The sequence below is a fragment of the Gallus gallus genome, chromosome Z (assembly GCF_016699485.2).
Source record: "Gallus gallus isolate bGalGal1 chromosome Z, bGalGal1.mat.broiler.GRCg7b, whole genome shotgun sequence".
In the NCBI taxonomy this organism is placed as follows: Eukaryota; Metazoa; Chordata; class Aves; order Galliformes; family Phasianidae; genus Gallus; species Gallus gallus.
The window spans coordinates 20,070,381-20,091,697 of NC_052572.1; the positions used below are offsets into that span (position 1 = coordinate 20,070,381).

Sequence of the window (21,317 nt, forward strand, 5' to 3'; positions counted from 1 at the left end):
GTAGAAAATAGTATGTCGGGAAGTTCTGGGAGAGTCCACTTCTGGAATTTCAGCAACAGTCATGAAACGAAATGTTAAGATGCTCACTAGGTGATAATTGTGGGAAAATGAATGTCAAAAGCAAATCTGTGTTAGTTTGTTTGTTTTTTAAAACAAAGGTGTGAAGTATCTTGTGAGAGGTCATTTATGAACTTGCAGATGCTTTGTGTAGATAAAAGAGAGTTATTCTGTGATACAGTCAATGCAGAAATACAAAATTTTTTAAGCATCGACACAGCTGTTCTCTTCTGGCCAAATACAGTAAAGAGCACTGATTGCTAAGCCAGTTGAATAAAACTGAAATTCCAAGCAGCAATTTCCATTTACCATAATGTAAAGTTGAGCATTTGCATTCCTACTTCTTTGTTTTAAACAGAGCTAACATTTACACAGCAAGTAAGACCAAAAATCGCATGAGAGCAATAAGAAATGAAAAACTGAGCTAGCTTGTTATTTAATTATTACTAGTTGGCAATCCAACAGTTCAGCAGAGCAGCATGGATTTCCTTGTCAAGTATGTGACTTTAAAGGAAGAGCTTTCTAGACATCCACCAAGAAAGAACATGCCATTTGTTGAATTTATTTGCTTCTTGTGTGACAGCAAGACATGAGATAATCCCAAGTCAAACTCCACCCCCTTTATGTGAGTTTTTGTCATAGGCTAGATATTTTGTTTAATTTTTTCTTGACCTCCATGGTTTTGCTTGAGCAATTTTTCCAGGTAGGGTCTCTGGGTGTTGCAAAATAAACTGTAGAGGATCCTAAAACAAAAATGAACAAATGTGTCAGAGTAAACTTAACAAATCTTTTACAGGACTGTAGAACAAGCACAAGAGTTGAATTATCAAAACAACAGATTTTCAGATACTATGCTGAGAATCAGAAAGTCTAATGGACATAAGGATGATGCGTCTTGACTTTTGTCTTTCAGGTCCGTATTGAGACAGCTACAACACTGAAGTTAAATATCCTTTTATTAACAAAGATGCTGGTTAGACATTAACAGAGATATTCAGAGTTGCTGAAAAATAAGGAGTTTTAAACTTCCTTTTTTTTTTTTTTTTTTTTTTTTACTTTGTTGTTGTCACATATCCATGAAATGCTTGCTTATTGGAGTCTTGTATCTATGTGTAACGTGTATTAATTTCCTTAATGGCTGTTTACCCGTAGATGACTTTGAATTCAGAACTGACCAGTTCTTACCGGTAAGATCATTTATATGGATGTAATCTCATGAGCTGGTAGATTTATGGTTGATGATCTCGGAGGTCCTTTCCAACCTTGGTGATTGTATGATTTCTGGAGGAGAGCAGGAAAAACAATGTAATTTCCCATTTTGTTTGTGTGTAAGTGTGTAGTAGTTTGTATAGGGCAAAACACATGAAGGTTCATACTGCCACTCTTAATGTTTTCAATGTGCAGTATTCAGTCAGACAATTCTAAACTTATATATTGTGTGATGATTAGAATTTCTTGTTGTCACGTTTACTGATATATATATATATGATATATATATATCATGCGTTACCAGATGCTAAAGTTTTTCATACTGAGATGGTATGAATGCTGTTTTTAGTGAGTACATCCCCCTTCCGGTCTAACTTACTTTGAATTATGTCTATTTCAAACAGTACATTCCAACCTGCTGTTGCACATCAATATGAAATATAGATGTGTTGTTAAAATAATGCCTTAAAATCATAGACTAGTTGTTCTCCTATTTTGGTGTTCCTTACAGTGATTGTTGTGGCTGGTGTTAAGTAAACAGTGAAATGCTAGCTATAAATACAGCAAACATTTATTTTCATAATTTAAATTTAGCAGGTGCTTTGCATTCTCGTTGCATTATGACCTCTGTGTTAATTGAAATTCTTCTGGGAACAATCAACCAATTACAAGATTTTGAGTATAGATACACTGCATTTTAAGGTGTCTTTCAGTTCAAAATATGAATTTAACCTGCTGACCCCCAAAACTAGATGACCATACCTTTGCTCTGATCCAAACAGTGTGTTTCTTCTGTAGAGATGTTCTTTGGCCTTATAGAATTTTATTTATGAAGTTGTGGTTATACGTACTAAAACATGAAAATGATGTATGTTCACAATGATTACGTATTCGAACTGTTAAATAATAGTGCATCTGCTTTCTTTATCTTGTTTAAGCAGTGAATATTAATTTTGCATTTTTGAAAAAATAACATTTTGCACACTTTATAATTGTCCTTCAGAGTTCATAAATGTCTTAGTATTATAAGCGCACTGAAATATTACCAATTCATATAATCAGTTGCATTTTTGATTATCTAATGCTTTATTATTTCTTTTTCTTTTAGTATTTGGAATCCATGTTTACGCTGCTCTTTCAACTTCTTCAGGAAGTAACAGAATGTGACACGAAAATGCATGTTCTTCATGTTCTGTCTTGTGTGAACGAAAGAGTCAATGTACAGGTATTTTTTTTTTCCAGACTTCAAACAGCATTAGCTTTGTACTAACACCATAGGGAACTTTTTTTAATGTTTTCAACTTGTACAAAATTAGTAGAAAAATCACTGGTTACTAGACTGGTTTTAGTTATGGTAGATGCCTGTAATATTTACTTAGTCATCTTCTAATTTTTAGTTCTTTATTTTTTTGTCTAATACTGTGTCTTTTTTTTTTTTAATTCCCCACTACTACTAATATTTTACAACTTAATATTTATGTTTGGCACTAATTCACCTTTTGGAGTACAGAATGAATTCTACTGCTCATTATAATGTAGTTCTTGCAATTTTGAAGAAGTTTCTATTCTAATCGTCTAGTCTTATGTCTGATCTATAGTTTTATTGAACTTTGCATATTAGGAGACATTTTGGGGGACAGAAAGCTTTACATTCCCAGAGACAGCGTACTTCAACTTGTAATTTCTCATTGGTGTGGATAAAGATGAGGACTGTAGGAGAGGTCAACATGACAGATTTCTTTGCATTTGTATATAGTATGAGCCATAGAAGTGGGAAAAACAAGTTGAGGGTGTGTCTTTACGAGTCTAACATTAATCTATTTGTCTTCTACAGCACTTAATTATAAATTAAGATACGTAGAGCATAGCAGAAAAATTTTGGTTAGAACAAACATCTGATCATTATGTAATCCAGTGCTTGCTCACATCATGATTAATGTCAGATTCTTCAGGACTGTTTTTATCTGAATTCTGAAAATCTCCAAGGGTGGCAATTCTGCAGCTAGTGTTTTTGAAAGAAATACTGGCATTTCATTCTAACTGTAGAGAAGAACCAGCAGGTGGCCGTTGTTTTAGAGGGCAAAGTGGTGGTGATTTCCCTTTCATTTTTGCCTTTATTGCAGGGTAGATGTAGCACTCTAGTGATTCTGTGTGTCTCCCTGGAGCTGGCATTGATAATTAACTTAGTGAACAAAAATCTAATGGGAAGTGACACATTTATTGTAATTTCTATCAAAATCAAAAGCAAGGACAGACATATTTTTCACTGTTTTTGAAAGCTTCTTGAATTTAAAATAATTAAGTGATTGGGGTGTATAGGATATAATTGTTTCTGTATTTAAAAATTCGGATACATGAAACCAGTTAAATTTTGATGTTAGTTTTGTAACGACTGTATTGAATATGAAAGACTTTATGTTCATGTTCTGATATAATTACTGTTATAGGTATAATTTTTAGGAATCAGTGAATGCTTAATTGAGAAAACAAGGAACAACACAGAAAACAAATCTCTAACTTGTGAACTGTTCTGCTTATAGATGTTGAGTGAATAGAAATACATTTAAAATGTATGATAGATGACTTCATGGGTACTTTGCTTGAAGATGGGAGTATGTGGTTCTTTACTGAATTCCTTTTTTTCCCAAGAACATGATGATGGTAAATTTAATATTTTAACAACTTCAGATTAGGGTCCTACTGTGGACACCTAAGTGTGTTCAAAAGTTTCTTGTACAGTAGTACTTTGCAACCACCTTTAGATCTGAAAGGATTGTTTTTTTCCTGGGATTGCTTCTGGTCAGTAACTGTGTTGTGATGAAGATGTGTATCATAATGAAAAGAAAACATCTTCAGTTATCAATTTAAGTTATTGTTTGTTTTCTATTTTCTACATAAGCATTATTGTCATCAGTAGTTCGCTATAGATTGGATGCTGTATTTAAACCACTCTTCAGTCAGAAATCAGCTCAATTGCATAGTAAAGAGTACAGTGTTCTAGGAAGAGGAAAGAGAAGTAAAGTAATTGTATTCTTACAATGACAAAAGTAGCTCTTAAATATCAGTAATAATGTTGGAGATAAATTAATGACTTTGTTTCACACATTAAGAAACACTTCTGTGTATTGAATTTCAGATACGACCGTATGTAGGATGTTTGGTTCAGTATTTACCTCTCCTTTGGAAACAGAGTGAGGAGCACAATATGTTACGGTGTGCCATTCTAACTACCTTAATCCATCTTGTTCAGGTAAGATGTCAAAAGCACACAAAAGTTGCTAATGTCTCCTTTAGTGTTCCTGAAGAAGGCTTGCCTATGGTTTGTGTGTATCATGTTTTTTTACATTTGTATTTATATAGAGAAATATGTAATGTTTAGATATACTTTGGTTTTAAAGACTATTACTAAATGCTGTTCAGTCTTAAAATAAAAAACTGGTACTGTGGTAATGTGGATGATCATGGCTAATGTTAAGCATTCAACTGTTTTGCTTCTTGAGGCTTGTTCAGGAAATTTGCTTGTGTTCTAGAGGATTGAAATTCTGATTTTTGTAATCTTGGAGTTGAACCTCTTCTATTGTCCATCAGACAGCTAGTTCTGTCTTCCTTTGTTTCCTGTAAGGCGTTAGGAGTGTCAATCTCTTCTTAAACAGAGTATATGGTTCAGACTTGATTCTGCAGTGGAGGTGCATCTCTTTTTCCCATTGTGTTCCATTCAGCTATTGGGGATGCTACATTCCTTTGTAGTTGCATACTTTATGCAGAAAATAAGCAGCTTCTAAATCACAAGTCAATATACAGGTCACCATAACAAGCTATAGTGTGGCTTTTTAAAATTTGGGTTTTAATTCAGGTTATCATCAAATGTTTGTTTAAATTCTAACATTTTGTCTTTATGTCTTTATGAGTTTCCTTTGGCATTAACTAATTTTGGGTCAACTTCTGTATTTAGCATTCTGACCTTTCTATTGTTAACAATTTGTTTTCACCATTGACTTTTTACTGTACAACCTCCATATGCTTTTTTTATTTTTATGTAGCATGTGGGAAATAATACTTCATCTCTTTGTAAATTTCCCAGCTTTTATGTTCTCTTCTGCTTTGTGCTCATGTTATATGGAATGGAGATAATAGCAGCTCTGAACCTACTTTGTTATATAATAGATTTGTATTACATACAATTGTATTTCTGTTTCAGGCTTTTTTTTCTTCGAGAATTTATCTGTGCTCATAAGCTTCATTTTTGAGCATACTTGAATATCTCCTCTTTTTCAATATGTTTTTAAATTGAATAGTCAGAACTATCAAAACGTCTTTCAGCAGGGACTGCTATCACCTTGCCTTTGTTAACAAGTACATCTAGGTGCAATAATAAAGAAGTAGTAATGCTGGGAAGAGAGGTGAATATAGTGATTCTCAGACCACTTTTTTTTTCTCCTGCAGATTTTTGATGATCTCTTTTTCAGCAAGTTGTATTAAACTTTCTATTGCCAGAATACGTTATTACTATATAACAACATTAAATTTCATAGAATCATAGAATTACTTGGGCCAGAAGGGCTCTCAAGAATCATCAAGTTCCAGCACCCCTAGCGCAGGCGGAGTTGCTAACCGCTAAATCAAGTACTAGATCAGGTTGCCCAGGGCACCTTCCATTGTGTCCTTGAACACCTCCAGGGACACGACATCCTTGAGCTCCTGGGCAACCCATTCCAGCACCTCACCACCCCATAGTTTTACCTATAGTTGTTTATATTTGCCTATAGACTTGCTTTTCAAGACTCAGGGTAGTGTTTCGGGTGATGGCATGGGGCATGAGATGTTTTTCCAGCCATCTGGTGGTTGCTTCCACCACTGTAAGCACGTGACATTTGCCATGGTGAGTTTGTGTGATGTAATCCACCTGCCAGGCATCCCTGTATTTATATTTCAGTCATCCTCCTCCATACCAAAAAGGTCTTATCTGCTTGGCTTGCTTAAATACAGCGCGGGTTTCACATTCACAGATGAGCTGTTTAATAGCATCCGTGGTCAAGTAAATTCCGTGATCCCAAGCCCATGTGTACATTGCATGTTTTCCTTGATGGCATGAAGCATCATGGGCTCACTGAGCTAGAAATAATTCAACCTTATGTTGCCAGCCCAAGTATACCTGAGCATCTTCAATTTTAGCAGCCTAATCCACCTGCTGGTTGTTCTGATGTTTTTCAGTGGCACGTCTCTTGCATTAGCCTCTGCATAACGCACCTTTACAGCCATGTTCTCTACTCAGGCAGCTACTATAGTTGCCATTATACTTGTTTCTTAAGCAATGTTTTTTTAGTTCATTGAGTGTCTTATGGTGCTTAAAATGCAAGAAATCTGGATAACTTCTAGACCCAGATTTTACTATGTAATTAATTATTAATGACTATACTATGCAACATTCTATCTAGAATGGAAGTTGCTCCTGGTCAGTATTTAGTCAGGTTTTGACCTATTCAGAGGTTTAAATTCTTGATGATAATTTGCCTCTATTCCCTACTTTTCTAAATCCTAGTACTCAGAACTATAAATAATCAATTCCTCTACAGACTTGCTTAAGGTACAGAGACTAAGAATTTTGAAGGCTTCTAAAAATTATTAGCTGCTCTATCTAAAGACAGTATTTAAATAAATGAAATGAGTTTCTAATCTGTGAAAAAGATGCAGGTTATTAGTAATTAATCCTTAAATTTGAAATAACTAGAAATAGCTATCCTGTTGGCAATAAAAATATGAGTAAAATGTGGTAGGTTAATTAAAAGAATTAAAGAATAAAACAATATGTGGCTATATTGCCTACAGAATCCATTAAGAACTTGCTTAGTAACGATGGTATGCCATCCTACCTTCTCCACTCTATGCTTTATTGCAAAGAAGATGTAGTAGAACTAGCAAAGATTGTAGAATGTAGACCAGTATCAATACAGGAAGATGTAGGATGTGTAGACAGTGTTTAACACGGGGAAAGGTTTGACTGAGGGGATATTATTAGCAGTCTACAAAAATAATAACAGAGTAGCAAAAGTGATTATACATCACAAATGAAGGAAAAAAAATAGCATTCTCCTGAAAGCCAAGTTAGTTCAAACAAAGTATGTATTTTTCTGTGTTACATAACTTGTGAAACTTTTTGTTACTGGCCTGTAAGGAGGCCAAAAGTGATTGAACATATTTATGGAAGATTCTTTTACTTCGTTGTTGTCTTTTTTTCTAAAGATGGAAGTTTTTGGAAACAACAGCAATAATAATGAATTATTCAACAAAAGCCTTAACTGAAAGGCAACAGTTCACAAATATCTGATAAAACTATTAGTAATTGCACAAAAGTAGCATTCAAGTAGGCTCAGTTTCCTTAAGTAGTGATACTGCAAAACAGTGGTAGTTTCCAATTTAAGAATTCAAAACTTCATAAAATGAAGTGGTTATCTTGAACTCCCCACCTCCCCCCAACAAATCGTCCAACCAAAAAACAACAATAAAAACAACCAGAAACCTGTTCTCAATCTGTGAATCTTTGTTTGATAATAAGAACAAAGATAAATCATCCTCCTGATTCTCAGAATATATATAAAGTTTTAAACTGTGCCTAGGTCCAAAGATTAATTTCTTTCTTGATCTTTAACATAATTCAGGCATTTACTCATTCACTATTTGTGAGCGCTGTGGCTTTTCTGAGAAATAGTACAACCAGTGAATCTTCTTTAGGGAAGTGTTTTGTTTAGAACTTTTTTCTTGCAGAAAACAAACAAAACAACAGAACAACTGAAGACTTGTTGAGAGAAAGCTCAAGCATTTTCATGTATGAAATGAAGTTCAGTGTCTGATTTCTTAAATGGATGTTTACATGTGTGAATAGAACAGTATCACAGATCTTTTTTCAATTCTATTCTCAAAATGCTTAACTTAAGGTTTTTGAAGCATTAAATGTTGTTTACTTTTACAGGGCCTGGGAGCAGAAAGCAAAAATCTCTATCCTTTTCTACTTCCAATTATTCAGCTAAGTACAGATGTTTCCCAGCCTCCGCATGTCTATCTTCTGGAAGATGGTTTAGAGTTGTGGTAAGAATGTTCTTTCCCTAATTTTTAGAATTTCCTAGTTCTAAGTGTTTAATTTTTTTTTATATCCCCAGAAGAAAAGAAGAAATGTAACTCTTAATACAGTTATAGCTTTTGTTTATGTTCTGGATAACAGCTCAACATCATCTTATATATTGTCTCAGAAGAATTGAGGTTAAGAAGTCAATAAAGGAAACATGATTAAAACTAACTAGTGCAGTAGGAGATCCATTTTCAGATAGTTCATAGCAAGCTATGGTCTTATATTGGTAATAAACAGCAAGACAAAGCTGACACTCTAATGTGCATACTAAAATAACAATTTGACACACCTGACTTGAGCACAGTAACGCACTGATTGTCAGAACTGGTTGATGGAAGAGATGCTGGAGTTCACATGGATAAAATGCAGAAGCTACTTTTACAGGTCTCATACTGTCTGGTGGCTGAAGTTAAAAGGTGGTACTACACTCTGCTTGCCATAGGGCTAATTGCTGATGTTTCTGATGCAACTGACCCCGTGAAGGGAGGAAACTGTATTCTAGTCCAAATTCAGCACAGTATAATTTTCCAGTCGAGTAAGAATATATTGAGTTTGCCTTGAAATAGCAAGAGATTCCTGAGATCTGAATTGTAGATAAACATTTGTAGTTCAAATGCCTAAACCCTAAAAGATCTGTTTTTTGTATAGCAAAACTAAGGTTTATAATGTTGTTGGAGAGAGGGAAACAACTTTGAAGTGCTTTATGTTCACAATATTTAAGACAAGGTTTAAGATACCGGATCAGGACTTCCATGTTACTAATACTGACCTTGAGATAATTATTCCAGTGCCTATGCTGGAGATTGTATACATGATATTTTGAGATGTTCCAGAGCAGGCATGTCCAACCTGTGGCCCACATGTGGCCCTGGACAGGTAGTAATTAGCCCAGTTCCTTGTTGCTGCACCATCATAGAGACTCTTCCCTACGAAGTGACCTGGACCCAGACAGGTACACATCACTTAGCAACAACCGAAATATTGGCCCATGTTCTAGAGCATCAGAGTGATCTGGGTGGAGCTGGCAGACAGGTGGAACTCTAAATACTTCTTAAATGAAGAGCAGAAGGCCAGCTAAGATATTTACATAACACAGACCATGTTGGATGGGGCCCTAGTCAACCTGGTCTAGTATTAAATGTGGGGGTTGGAGGCCTGTGGCAGGGGGTTGGAGATTCATGATCCTTGAGGTCCCTTCCAACCTGAGCCATTCTGTGATTCTGTAATAGAATGCTGTATAAATACAATAATCCCACACCTAGGTTCTGAACACAAGCTAGAACATGTTGCTGTGGCGTTAAGCATGAATTTCATACACTCTTCTCAAATGTGAGGAATTTTAAATTGATATAAATTATGGGACCATATAGTTGTTATTTTGTGATAATTAATGCATTATTTTATACCTAAAAAAATGTGGGGGAAAAAATTAAAGACTTGAACTCTTTGCCACTACAGCTGTTCCTTGGAAGTGTATAGCACTGCACATGTTGTCCTTACAATAGCAAAACACATCACAACAGTGTTTCTGCTCTCGGCAAGAGCCAAGCCTCTGCCAACACATACGCTGTATAGAACTAATACTAGACTTGAAATACGCTTCAAGCAATTGTTACACATTATTTGTGGTTCCTAGAAGGTACAATACTTTACATCTGTCAGAGCAATTACTTAATGTTTTTCATAAGTAATACGAAGTGTTTCATTTAATCTATTCTTAGGTTAGTGACATTGGAGAATAGCCCATGTCTTACACCTGAGCTCCTGAGAATATTTCAGAATATGTCAGCCCTTCTTGGTGAGTCTTTTACTAATAAAATTTCTGAGTTTGTTTGTTTGTTTGTTTGTTTGTTTTTAAATAGCTTAAAGCTTCTTTGTGCTGAAGAGACAAATTTCAGTTTGTAATTTCTGAGATTTTTAAAGAATTCCTAAAAATTGTAACACAGAATTTGCTGAGTTTACTGACATGGATTAATGGAGTATTTTGTCTGCTCTACTTAAAACCACAATGATTTCCAGTCTGAAGAATTAAAGTTTAAATTAGGTTTTCCATAATTCAGCCAATAACTATGTAGGCAGTTTTCAAACTCTATAAATTTTCAAAATTGTGTTGGGCAAACAGCACTGAAATTAAAAACAGCTGTTTTGCCTTGTTCCTTGTTCTGATTACTAAAAGTTACTGTATTATGCCAACAGCATAAATAGTACAGTTATGTTGGGCCAGCTTTCCTTCAGGTGAGGTTTTATACAGGCTTTTGTCAATATTTTCTCTGTCACAGATGGAGTTGAATGGTGAATGCACAACAGCCCTTGCAATGTGTAGTTATAAACCAATTTTCTTCTGTACTACTTTACTTCTTGATGTTTTTTCTGAGACACTTTTTTTTTTTTTTTTTTTTTTTTTCTGAGTGTGCTGTCCAGCAAAAAATTTGATTTCCATGGGCCAAAACAGCACATGCGTTGGCTGGAAAACAGAAACCATTCTGGTACATACTGACCTGCAATTCTCTGCTGTCTATATCGGGGGAATCTGGCTGAACTACTTCCACATATTATAAATATGACAGCATAGTGTTCAGATGATACTTTTATAAAACTTTGTAGTTATGAAAGCTGCAGTATTTCTAGTATTGCTCATGCAGATCCTTTCTGAAAGTATCTTGATCACTGATGACTCTGCAAGTTAGTTATAGGACTAAGACTGAGTAGTTATTTAGTAGTTTCTCCACTATACAAGTAGCTGGAACTTGGAGCATTTAAGAAAAATCTCTCCATCCTCATCCTTCCCACCACAGTGATGTAACTGTTAGAACAACGTAGTTTAATTGGAAAGGTTTGTTTTCTTTTCCAAATATATCTGAAAGAGCTTTTCACATTCAGTTGAGAGCTGAACTTAGTACAGGTGGGATCTCATGAGAGACCAGTATACAAGGACTACTTAAGAGTACTATTAAGGCTGATATTTTGAAATCTTTTGATGAAGGTGTTGGATGGATTTCTTAAAAATTCACCTCTCTTCAAGTCAGGATATTTATATATTCGCAATGAGTGATGACAAGGCATAACCTGTGCAAACGCTGAAATATTAAATAGTTATGCATTCAAAGTTCTTGAGTGGCCATGTCAAGTAACTGAAGTCTTTCTTCCTTTCCTTCTGACTATAAAGAGAATTAACCGTTAAAACTCCCTAGAACTTTACCAGTGTTACAATGGAAAACCAACTGTAGTTTCTGTCATAGAGTATTTTCTGTGGAAATTTTTCCTTTATATACAACAGTAGGTGTAAGCCATGGTTTCATTTGGGCTGCATGCATTTCAGCTGTGAAACACACATCAGGTCTTAGCCAGCTGCTAGTGCTCATTTAATCTGATAAGAAATTCTGACAAAAACTTCTGTTAAAATCTTTTCCTTTCTCCCTGATTTTTTTTTTTTTTACCAGAATATTAATTAAAGGCTGCAGAACGGGACTGTGCTCAATTTACCAAGAAAAGTTGCTCTCTCAGACTGTTTTTAAGCAAATGCAGCAAGCTGTTGAAAGTGTTTTGGTGTTCTGTTTTGTTCTCAGACAGTGAAGATTGTTGTCTGTTCGCACTAGCATCCAACTTATTGTGAAGATTTGAAACTTTTTAGTTTTGCTATGAATTGTGTTACTGTTCTGGAGTGATTTTTATTTTTATTTTTATTTTTTTAGCAGTGTTTCAGATGCTGCCTGAAAATATCTCTTTTTTCTCACCTTCTTAAAAACTGTTGTTGTATACCATCTCTTAAATCTATGTGCTTTCCTTACTGAAGTACTCAAGATATGGCCTAATGCTCAGTGTGTTTTAGTCTAAAAGCTCAATACCATTTGATTTGGTATCTGGGTGAGAAGATCAGGCCTGCAATCATTACTTCACTCATTCTACTCAGCATTTAGTGACTCAAATATATTGATGCAATAGGAGAGATGATTGTTCAGTAATTGCAGGTCTCTTGAGTGTATGTTTCATTCATTCTGTCTCTCTTAGCCAACTATTGCAACCAAAACTTCATTTTTGTTTTTTTTTTTTCATGGTTAGAATTAGGTTTTGAAGTTATAGGACTTCTTGTGCTTCCATCTGAGAGAATGATAGCTGAACTTGATAATCTTTTTTTGTGGTTTTCCTGGCAGGAAGACAAAACGTGAATGGTGCTTAGTCTAACAACTTTTTTTTTCTAATTGTTGTCATCTGGCACCTACGTGCCATATAAGGAAAACCATTTTTAGAAATGAACTATTTTAGTGGTATTTCAGTTTGACTATGAGTTTCTGAATTGTAATTATTTTTTTATTATTATTTTCCAGAGCTGAGTTCAGAAAACCTCAAAAATTGCTTTAAGATCATCAACGCCTATGTTTTCTTATCATCAACAGAGTTTTTACAGGTATATTGCCATTCTAGAAATGTCACTAGTCTTACTGGCAAACGACTGTTTTTGCTTTTTCTTTTCATTTATGTATTTATAAGCATATTATTTGGATTCATCTTTATGGCATATGGTGAACACCCAATAAAATCAGATTTCAGAAAGAATAGAATTACTGTGACTAATTAAGTAGTTTCTTGCCTAAACATGTCCTTTGCAGAGTAGTAATTGTTACTCTGTTGAGTTTAACAGATTGAAGTTAAAGATCATAAACTCTATCAAGAAATGAACAAGAAGCATTATGCCATGTCTTCAATCCTTGTCTGTTAGAAAATTCACTGAGATTGTTTTGATATTTATACGTAGATATAAAATATATAATGTCTCTTTTATCTTTCAATTGCAGACATATGCTGTTGACTTGTGTCGATCGTTTTGTGAACTCTTAAAGGACATAACTACTGAAGGTCAAGTTCAAGCATTGAAGGTAGAATACAGAGAAAATGTTAAATACTTAGATCTTCAGCTCTGAACATCTGTACTCTTACAAGAGTTTCGTCAGGGTTAAGTAATATTTTTAATATGATGAATATAGAACATGTGGAAGAAAACAGTTTATTTAACTCTTAGTATTACTGGAGTTTTTTAAACTACGTATGAAGTGTGTATATTGGGAGCCTAGTACACATATTTAAAAAAAAAAAAAAAAAAAGACTCTACATGCATTATTTTTACCCAGAGAAGGATAGTGTGATCCTAAATATAGCACTGTAAAAAAAAATAAAAATAAATCACCTGATATGCAGTTCCTGTACCATCTTTGTAATGCTTTCTTTAAGTCATATAGTTCCCAGGTATTTTTCTTAATATAATTCTAATTATATTACTACACCAAGTAATTTGAGTCCTCTTTACAGATGGATTTAGATTAAGAGTCTGTGAGATCTTTCCCACTTTATGTAGATTACTAAAGAAAGGAGGTTAGTGAGGACTTGTACCCCTATCAAAGTAGGTTTTTCTAGAGCATGGTAGCAGCACATTTCAACAGCCCTATGATCAATCCCTGTATGGCAAGTATTATGCTATCTTTACAAAACCTTGAGGACACTGGAGCCACAAAATAAGAACTGTGTTTGGATCCCAGTAACTTGATTTAATGTGTGAATGTCACTGAATTTATGAAGTTTTGGAAAAAGCCAACCCAGGTTGTTCTATCCTGGTTGAATTGTAAATAGAGAGGGCTACCAAAGCATAACATAAAAGGTATTCACACTTACAATTAGAAAATAAAAAGACAAAATTTATCTGACTGATTAGTTACAAAAGTTGTCTTAGTTGTTTTTTAGCTTGTTTCAGAATTCAGAAAAAAATATCTGCCATTAATTGGATCAAAATGCAACATTAAGAAGTGATTGAACCCTAAAAAAAAAAATTCAAAGTTGTTCTTGTGTATTAGTAACCCAAATTCATTTAGGGTATTTTTAATCTTCATATGAAAAGGTAGATAATTGCCTAATTGCTGTATCTAATTCTTCTGTACCCTATAAGTCATTATTGACCCCTTTGGTCGTGCAAACAACATTTGGAGAAATAGGGAACAAAACAATCCTCTTATGCACCTGGAAAAATCAATGATTTTGTTTAGATTTTGTACTATTTACAGCTCTGGTCTGTTCATCTCAAAGAGCTTCTAAATAGACCTTGGCAAAGCTCAAATAGGAGCAAGCAGTGTTAGCAAGATTTGAAAAGATTCTGTACAAGAAACAAATTGTTTAGCCAAAACTTTAGGCTCCTTAAGAGGTGAGTAGGGGGAGAAGTTATATTTCCCCATCATTATAACAGTATGTTAAGGTCTACAGAATTAAGAGGCGCTGAGAAAACATCTTTCAAGGCAAGAAACAGGGACTATTAAATGAAACTAGTGTGAACAAGGTTCCAGAGAGGGAGGAAAAAAAAAAACAAAAAAAAACCCAAAACACCATTTTTACATACACATAGATTCAGGACAGACTGGGCAAGAAAAGTCCTTTATGAAGTCTCCCTGAACTGAAGGGAGGTGAGGACTGAGATGAACAGTGCAGGGAAATACATTTGTATTGCCTGATTCTTACTCTTTTGTATGTGTGTGTATGGATGTATGGTCTCCATTCTGCATAGAAGAGGATAGGTAGCAGCTGATGGTTCCTACAGCCTCTTTGCTCTCCATCTTGATACAAGGAAAGACCCAAACAACTGGGGAAAGGCCAAAAAGCATAGAAGAAAATTACTTCACAGGTCATGGGAAAAGAGACAGCTGAGAAACAAAGGGTTAAAGAATATAAAAACTGGGATGCTAGGTACTTAAAATAGCAGATCTGAGATCTCTTACTGTTGGTTACCACATGCAAAGAGATCATAGCTCCTAATCAGCAAATCTCCAAAAAAATCAACAGAACATAAGTTTGGAAATAAGCCTTAAACTGCTGAGGGTCCTTCCTTCCAACATACTTCATCAAGCTGCTTTTCCTGGGGCCCGGACTTCCCAGGCCAGCGTTACCTACCTGGTCAGGAGGCGGCTGAGGAGGACATGCTTGGCTAGGTGGACCCTTGATTTGGTTTTACATTTGAGTTTCCCTCATTCCTGTATGAGGATGAAAGCAGGTCAGGTTTGCAGCGTACTTAAGTAGAATATACTTTCAGCAGTTTTGTATTTTGTTGGTACTCAACAGTGAACTTCCAGTCAGAGCTTTATTGTATGTGTGATTTTAAAGCTTCAGTTACAGTTTTTATATGCACCTTTTGTCTAACTTTTTTTTTGTTTTTAAGGTTGTTGAAAATGTCCTAAAAGTAAATCCTATTTTGGGTCCTCAAATGTTTCAGCCTCTTCTACCATCAGTATTCAGGGGGATTATAGATGGGGAGGTAAGAGTCGCTCTTTTTAACTTTTCTTCACTCTTCCTGTTGGACAGGGAAGTACCTTCCTTTGTCCAGTCCAGCTTTCCCGTGATTAGATTTCTCTTTTTCTCTTGTTTAAGTCCATCTGATTGATTTTTTAAAGTTCGTACATAGTAAAGTGGCTGTAGAAAAATCAAAGAAAAGTACTCATCGCCTGTTTTGTGATTCAAGTGAAGCAAGTGTTTATCTTAGTAAAATGCCACAACTTTTATTTTGCTTTTCCTCATAATTAACACTAAAAAAGTGCTGTGGTTCCACTGGTAGCATTTAGTCAGATTCTTTATAGACATTAAGGCATTTTGTTGTGCTTTTTAAAAAAAATTATTTACTACTTTTTGAGTGTATGTGCCCCAGAGAAAAATAAGGTAGGAGGGAGATTGATTTGACCTTCTTTTTCTAATCAGCATAACTAATGTGTTAATTGAGCGGAAGAATGTGAGAAGGCTTTGTGAGATGGAAGCAGCTTTCAGATGTTGTTTACGTAGATGTCTTCTTTCTCTCTGCTTTCAACAAATCTGCATGTTGCGCAGAAGACAGTAAAATCCAATATGCTTCAAACTTGCAGTGCAAACAGGAGAAAAAAATAGTTCTGCTGTCTGAATCAGTGGTTGCAATTCTCTGTGCAACTAATTTTTGATCAAAAATTCTGCTTTTTTGCTCTTAAGTTGAAGATCTTCTCATAACAGTATTTGACTATTCTTACGTTGTTTCCAAGACTACACCAAGTAATGCTACTTAGCATTTTACTTTTTGCTGTGCAAAGCACACAAAAAAAGGACTGTCTGAACAATACTTTGTGTAAACATTTTCAGGTAAATGTTGGCGTTTTGTTTTTCAAGTAGGAAGTTCTGCAGAATCGTGACTGCTTTGTTATTAGATGGTGGATTTATTTGTAGCTTCTTGTAATATGAAAAATGACAACAAAAGATAAACAAATGCTTATTACTCTATGCAGTTTAGATTGCAACTATTTCAAAATTGGTTTTAACAGATTCTTGTAGGTTCTCTCAGAAATAAGTAACTTCAGAAATTCAAGCCTTTCTTAATATTACTAAAATTGTAAACAGTATTTTTAAACCATAGTCAGTTTGAAATGTAATCTTCTAACAGTATAGTATGTTGCTCATTTTTAAGACATAGGTTTTTTTACTATAAAGTAACATCACCTTGCACGTTGTAGGTAGCTATTTTGGAAGAAGCAGATCCTGGCTTGCCATAGTTTTCATATTGTGTCAGGAAATTTTCTGATAACGATTACTCAATATTGTGTTTTCAGATTTGTAATTGTAATTTATAGTTTAAATTAAATAAAAGATGCCTACAACTATTTTCCGTAAATTTTTGTGCTGCATGGTTTTTTTTTTTTTTTTGTAATATTTAATTGAACTAAATGTTCTTTGTTTTGGTTTGTCTTCGTTTCAGAGATACCCAATGCTGATGTCTACTTATCTAGGGGTCATCGGTAGAGTTCTTCTACAAAATACAAGTTTTTTTTCATTACTTTTGAACCAGATGGCATGTGAATCAGGCCAGGAGGTAAGGATGTTTCTCTTGGTGTTTCAGCTGGATTGCATACAGAAGTCACATTCTTTAAACACGAAAGAGCTTTCCCCCGTGCTTTCCGTGTTTATTCTTCCCCAGTCCAAGCACATTCCCTTTCTCCTGCTTTGCTCCTTCTCCTGAACATCTTGTAACAAATTTTACACTTTCCTGCAACTTGCTTAAAACATCTCGTAAGAAATTTTACGCAGTCTCTAAATTCTCTTCCTGCTGCATCACACAGTAGACCCAATAAGCTCTTTTAGTTTGCGTGATGTTGTTGGGTGAGAATTTCTTTTTGTCCTATCTTGAAGGATTTTGCACCAGAGATAATGGTTTCTTAGTCATCCTTCTGTGATAGTTCCTAGGAACAGTTGGTTCAGCGTGCTCAGTTTTCACTGGAGTTCCTTTCCCAAAGTGTTTTGCTATGTTTTGAAGAAAGATTTACTAATTTTCTTACCCTAGGGTTTCAGACACTCGAAGTCAAGACTTTTTTAATTACTACCAGTGAAGGTTAAAAAAAAAAAGAGTCAATTTGTGTGTTCTGAGATTCTCATATGAAAACTGAGTGATTCAGTGTTCTGAATCTATATTCTCTCTAGGAATTAATTTTAACTTTGGGGTTACAATTGTAAGGGGGGTCAGGGCCTGTGAGCACTATCATAAATAATTAGTAAAAGAAGAGGAGGCGAAACCAAGTACATCTGTTGCTGCAGCTTCTCTCAGGTATATATAACTATTCTCATTGCAGTTGGACCAAATTCTTGGTAACATGATTGAAATGTGGGTTGACCGGATGGATAACATCACTCAGCCAGAGAGAAGAAAACTTTCTGCTTTGGCACTGATTTCACTTCTACCTTCGTTGAATAGGTGAGAGAATTTGAAATGCTACAAAAAGTACACTTTGAAGCTGCTTAAGATGATTTGTAAGACCTTTCAGAATTCTACAAATTCATATTCAATTACAAGTAGTATTATTACATCTTTATTTGGAATAAAGAAGCTTAAAATAAAGAATTTTCATGCTGCATACCTGCTATGGAGCCTAATGGCAATATACCTATAAACTTTATTCTCTTTCTTTGAAAATGTCATTTAGCAAAAGTGAGGAAACAGCGCTGTGTCTTAGTGCACATTCTCATGTTAATATTTGACTAGCTGCTTCTCTCATCTGTAGTTGTTTTAGTTGGCTGATTTGTCTTTTGGTGTCCTTTCCAGGGAACAATATTTGTTCAGTCCTGTTTCAAGTTGAGGGCAGATCTTAGTGTTCATCCTGTTTTTCCACTTTATGACATTGAGTGGAAGACTTGCTGTGAAAAGCTAATAGTGTTTTTGCACTGTGTAGCAAGCAGCTGATACCGTTGCCCTTTGACGTGGTCATTAGTGGGTAAAGGCACATGGAATTTCTCCAACGAAAATTCTGAATAGTGTTATTCTGGCTTTATATTGTCACTAATGGGATTCTTATATAATTCTTGTTTAGGTAAGAGTTCTGTTTGTAATTATTTTCAAATAATTCTTGTCTGCTGTAGAAGTCAGAAATACAATATTGTGTGAGTTTGTTTAGTCTGACAAATTTCCTGAAAAAATGTGAAGTATTTTCCAATGATAACTATTATTGCTTACAAATCCTGAAGTTGTACTAATATTTGTAAAGCTGTAGAATTTGTAGTCACTACCTAAAAATTGAGGAACTTCTATGTGTATAACTTAGAGATTTGTTTCACTGCTTTTAGTGTGCACATGAAGCTTTCACTTTTCCCCCAGATCATCCAGATAGACATCTAGCCAAAAGTGAACCAAGCAACTGCTTTCAGAAAGCTCTATTGTTTTTCAGTAAACGTAAATGTTATCATGTGTTTGAAACATTCTTTAGGAGATGCTAGCTAAAATTTAAGTTGCTGAAATACATGCCTGTCTTTCAAGGAAGGGCTTTTCATGGAGAGGAAGGAAAAAAGCATTTGTTTGGATAACGCTGTTATTTTGAACTGCCTTAAGCTGCTCTGAATTTCCTGCTGCAAGAGCCAATTACTTCTGGCAGTTCTCAACATAATAAAACTTCTGCAAATGGCAGTTCTATTTTTTTGATGCTCAAATTACTTAAGAATGCTTATTCTCCGGTAAAGATAGCTTCTTTTTACTGGATATATTTCTGTGGAGGCAACAAAAATTTTACTGGACAAGTAATAGGCTGCCAGAGCCAAACATAAATTCAGACGAAGTATGTGAAATTCATTTTGGCAAGTGCTTATTCTTTCTACTGAGCAATATGAGTCACTATTCCGGGCAGTTCATAGAAGTTACATTACATATGCTTGCTGCATCTCATACCTGAAGCTTCTGTTAAAACAAAATTTTGCAGAATTACACTTCTTTTGCAAGCCAGTTTGCATTGCTTAAGCAAAAATATATTAAAATACAACATTTAATCAGGATATTCAAACTTCTCATGAAAAGATGGTTATTTTTTCCTTTTGTAATACCTTATTAAGTGGATTCCTGAATAGGTATTTCTTCATATATCCCAAGCAAGTATAAGATTTCTCAGCTGCAGAAGCGGAACAGGTTTTGTGTCCTGAGGATGGCAGCAAGGCTGGTTCATTCAGGAAAGGCAAGCATGCTGTAAAGCAGATTTTCACTCTCAGCTCACTCCTACAGGGTTTGATGCTCATCAATGCTACTATTAGCAATGGCTTGTTGAGAATTGGCTGTAGGGAATATGGACACCTGTGCTGCACCCAGAGCTTCCTGTGATTTTGCTCTTTTTTTTTTCCCAGTTGCTTGCTCTAGACTATAAGCCAGACCTGTTCTAGAAAATATTGACTTATTTTAGAGGAAAAGAAGGGAATCAACAAAATCAATCAACAAAAGAGAGGAGGATGGAGTTTAAAATGAAGATAACACAGTCTTTGTTCTCTCACATAATTACTTTAGGGATAAAATGTTGGTGACTGTTTGATATTGTACCTCTAAACTGCATAGTGTTCATTCATTGTATTTAGGTAGTTTTCAAGTTAGCAGTGTAGTTCACAAATATATGTATGTGGATGGACTTGTGATTTTCTGCATTTTTCATGAAGTGAAAGCTTCCTTTGTTATTCAGTTATAACAAGTATGGCAAAAATCAATTCCTTTTTTAAGCATATTGCTCCCTTAACAATAGAACACAGAATGAAGGATTTAAAACAGTGGATATGATAGGAAATAGCTGCAGTGCAGTTGCAATTCACAGTGGTTCTCAGGTTATTAGTTGTCTTAAGCAGGTTATAAAGTGACGGTTTATTAGCTAAACTGTAGCTTTCTTGTGTAGGCAACATTCAGTTGTAAGCAGTGACCCATTTATCATGCATGTGTATAGTCCATCAGTCCAGCATCCTGTTTATCTTCCTGCTCACAGCTGCACATTGTGGTAGGTTTTAGGAGTTCATATGAAAAAAAAAAAAGTAAAAAGAACATGTGATGTGTTTCTTTCCTGAGTTCTGTGTTGCAGCACCTTTTCACTTAGCAGTAATTTCCTGGTTTTACATGTTTGTTTTTTGCGTAAACCAAATACTATTAATTATTTGCTTTTGCCGTCTGAATCTGACTGCTCAGATTGTTAGAGTCTTTTGATTGAGCCGTTCTCCATGTTCATTTTTCTGGCTTTTTTTTTTTTTTTTTTTAAAGAATCTTTGTCTGATTTCTGATTTGAATAACTGTAGTGTCTAGCAACAAGATTTAGGCAGTAGTGCTACCCTTGAAGATTAGTGTCCTCTCTGTGCACGACACCTGAAGGGGAAATAGATGCAGGCAAGCAGTAGCTCCAACATTGATGGGTACTTCTTATTTTGAAAAGCACAGAAGGGCTTTGATGGAGGACAGTCACGTCAGAGCTAGGATGTGAGATGTGAGAAGCCACAGCAACCAGTAGTCCTGAGGATGAGTACATTCTCAAATGTCATTAACTCTTACTCAGATTTAGTCAAATTCTGCTTGTCTAAATTCTTAAATGTTTGTTATCCCAGAGCTTCAAGAGTGTTCTTCTAATAGTGAACGTGTAATTGAGTTAGATTAGATATGCCCTTG

At 35.0% G+C, this 21,317-nt stretch overlaps 1 protein-coding gene and 1 long non-coding RNA gene across 8 annotated transcripts in view; one reads left to right on the forward strand and one right to left on the reverse strand.

The window, feature by feature from the left end:
- The window catches only part of IPO11 (importin 11), a 73,814-nt gene that overhangs the window by 29,258 nt on the left and 23,239 nt on the right, over window positions 1–21,317 (forward strand). For all 7 annotated transcript variants that reach the window (XM_040655791.2, XM_015277596.4, XM_040655789.2 and 4 more), the window contains 11 exons: window positions 971–1,004; window positions 1,204–1,244; window positions 2,375–2,491; window positions 4,403–4,516; window positions 8,234–8,349; window positions 10,111–10,187; window positions 12,715–12,794; window positions 13,183–13,263; window positions 15,582–15,677; window positions 17,133–17,246; window positions 18,001–18,122. In XM_040655791.2, coding sequence (XP_040511725.1) covers window positions 971–1,004; window positions 1,204–1,244; window positions 2,375–2,491; window positions 4,403–4,516; window positions 8,234–8,349; window positions 10,111–10,187; window positions 12,715–12,794; window positions 13,183–13,263; window positions 15,582–15,677; window positions 17,133–17,246; window positions 18,001–18,122 — 992 coding nt within the window. The remainder of the gene's footprint in view (window positions 1–970; window positions 1,005–1,203; window positions 1,245–2,374; window positions 2,492–4,402; window positions 4,517–8,233; window positions 8,350–10,110; window positions 10,188–12,714; window positions 12,795–13,182; window positions 13,264–15,581; window positions 15,678–17,132; window positions 17,247–18,000; window positions 18,123–21,317) is intronic.
- On the reverse strand, window positions 599–9,346 carry LOC112530511. The gene is made up of 3 exons (XR_003072156.2): window positions 9,159–9,346; window positions 1,243–1,338; window positions 599–800 (listed from the first exon to the last, which is right to left on the reverse strand). It is a non-coding gene; the product is annotated as an uncharacterized LOC112530511 (long non-coding RNA).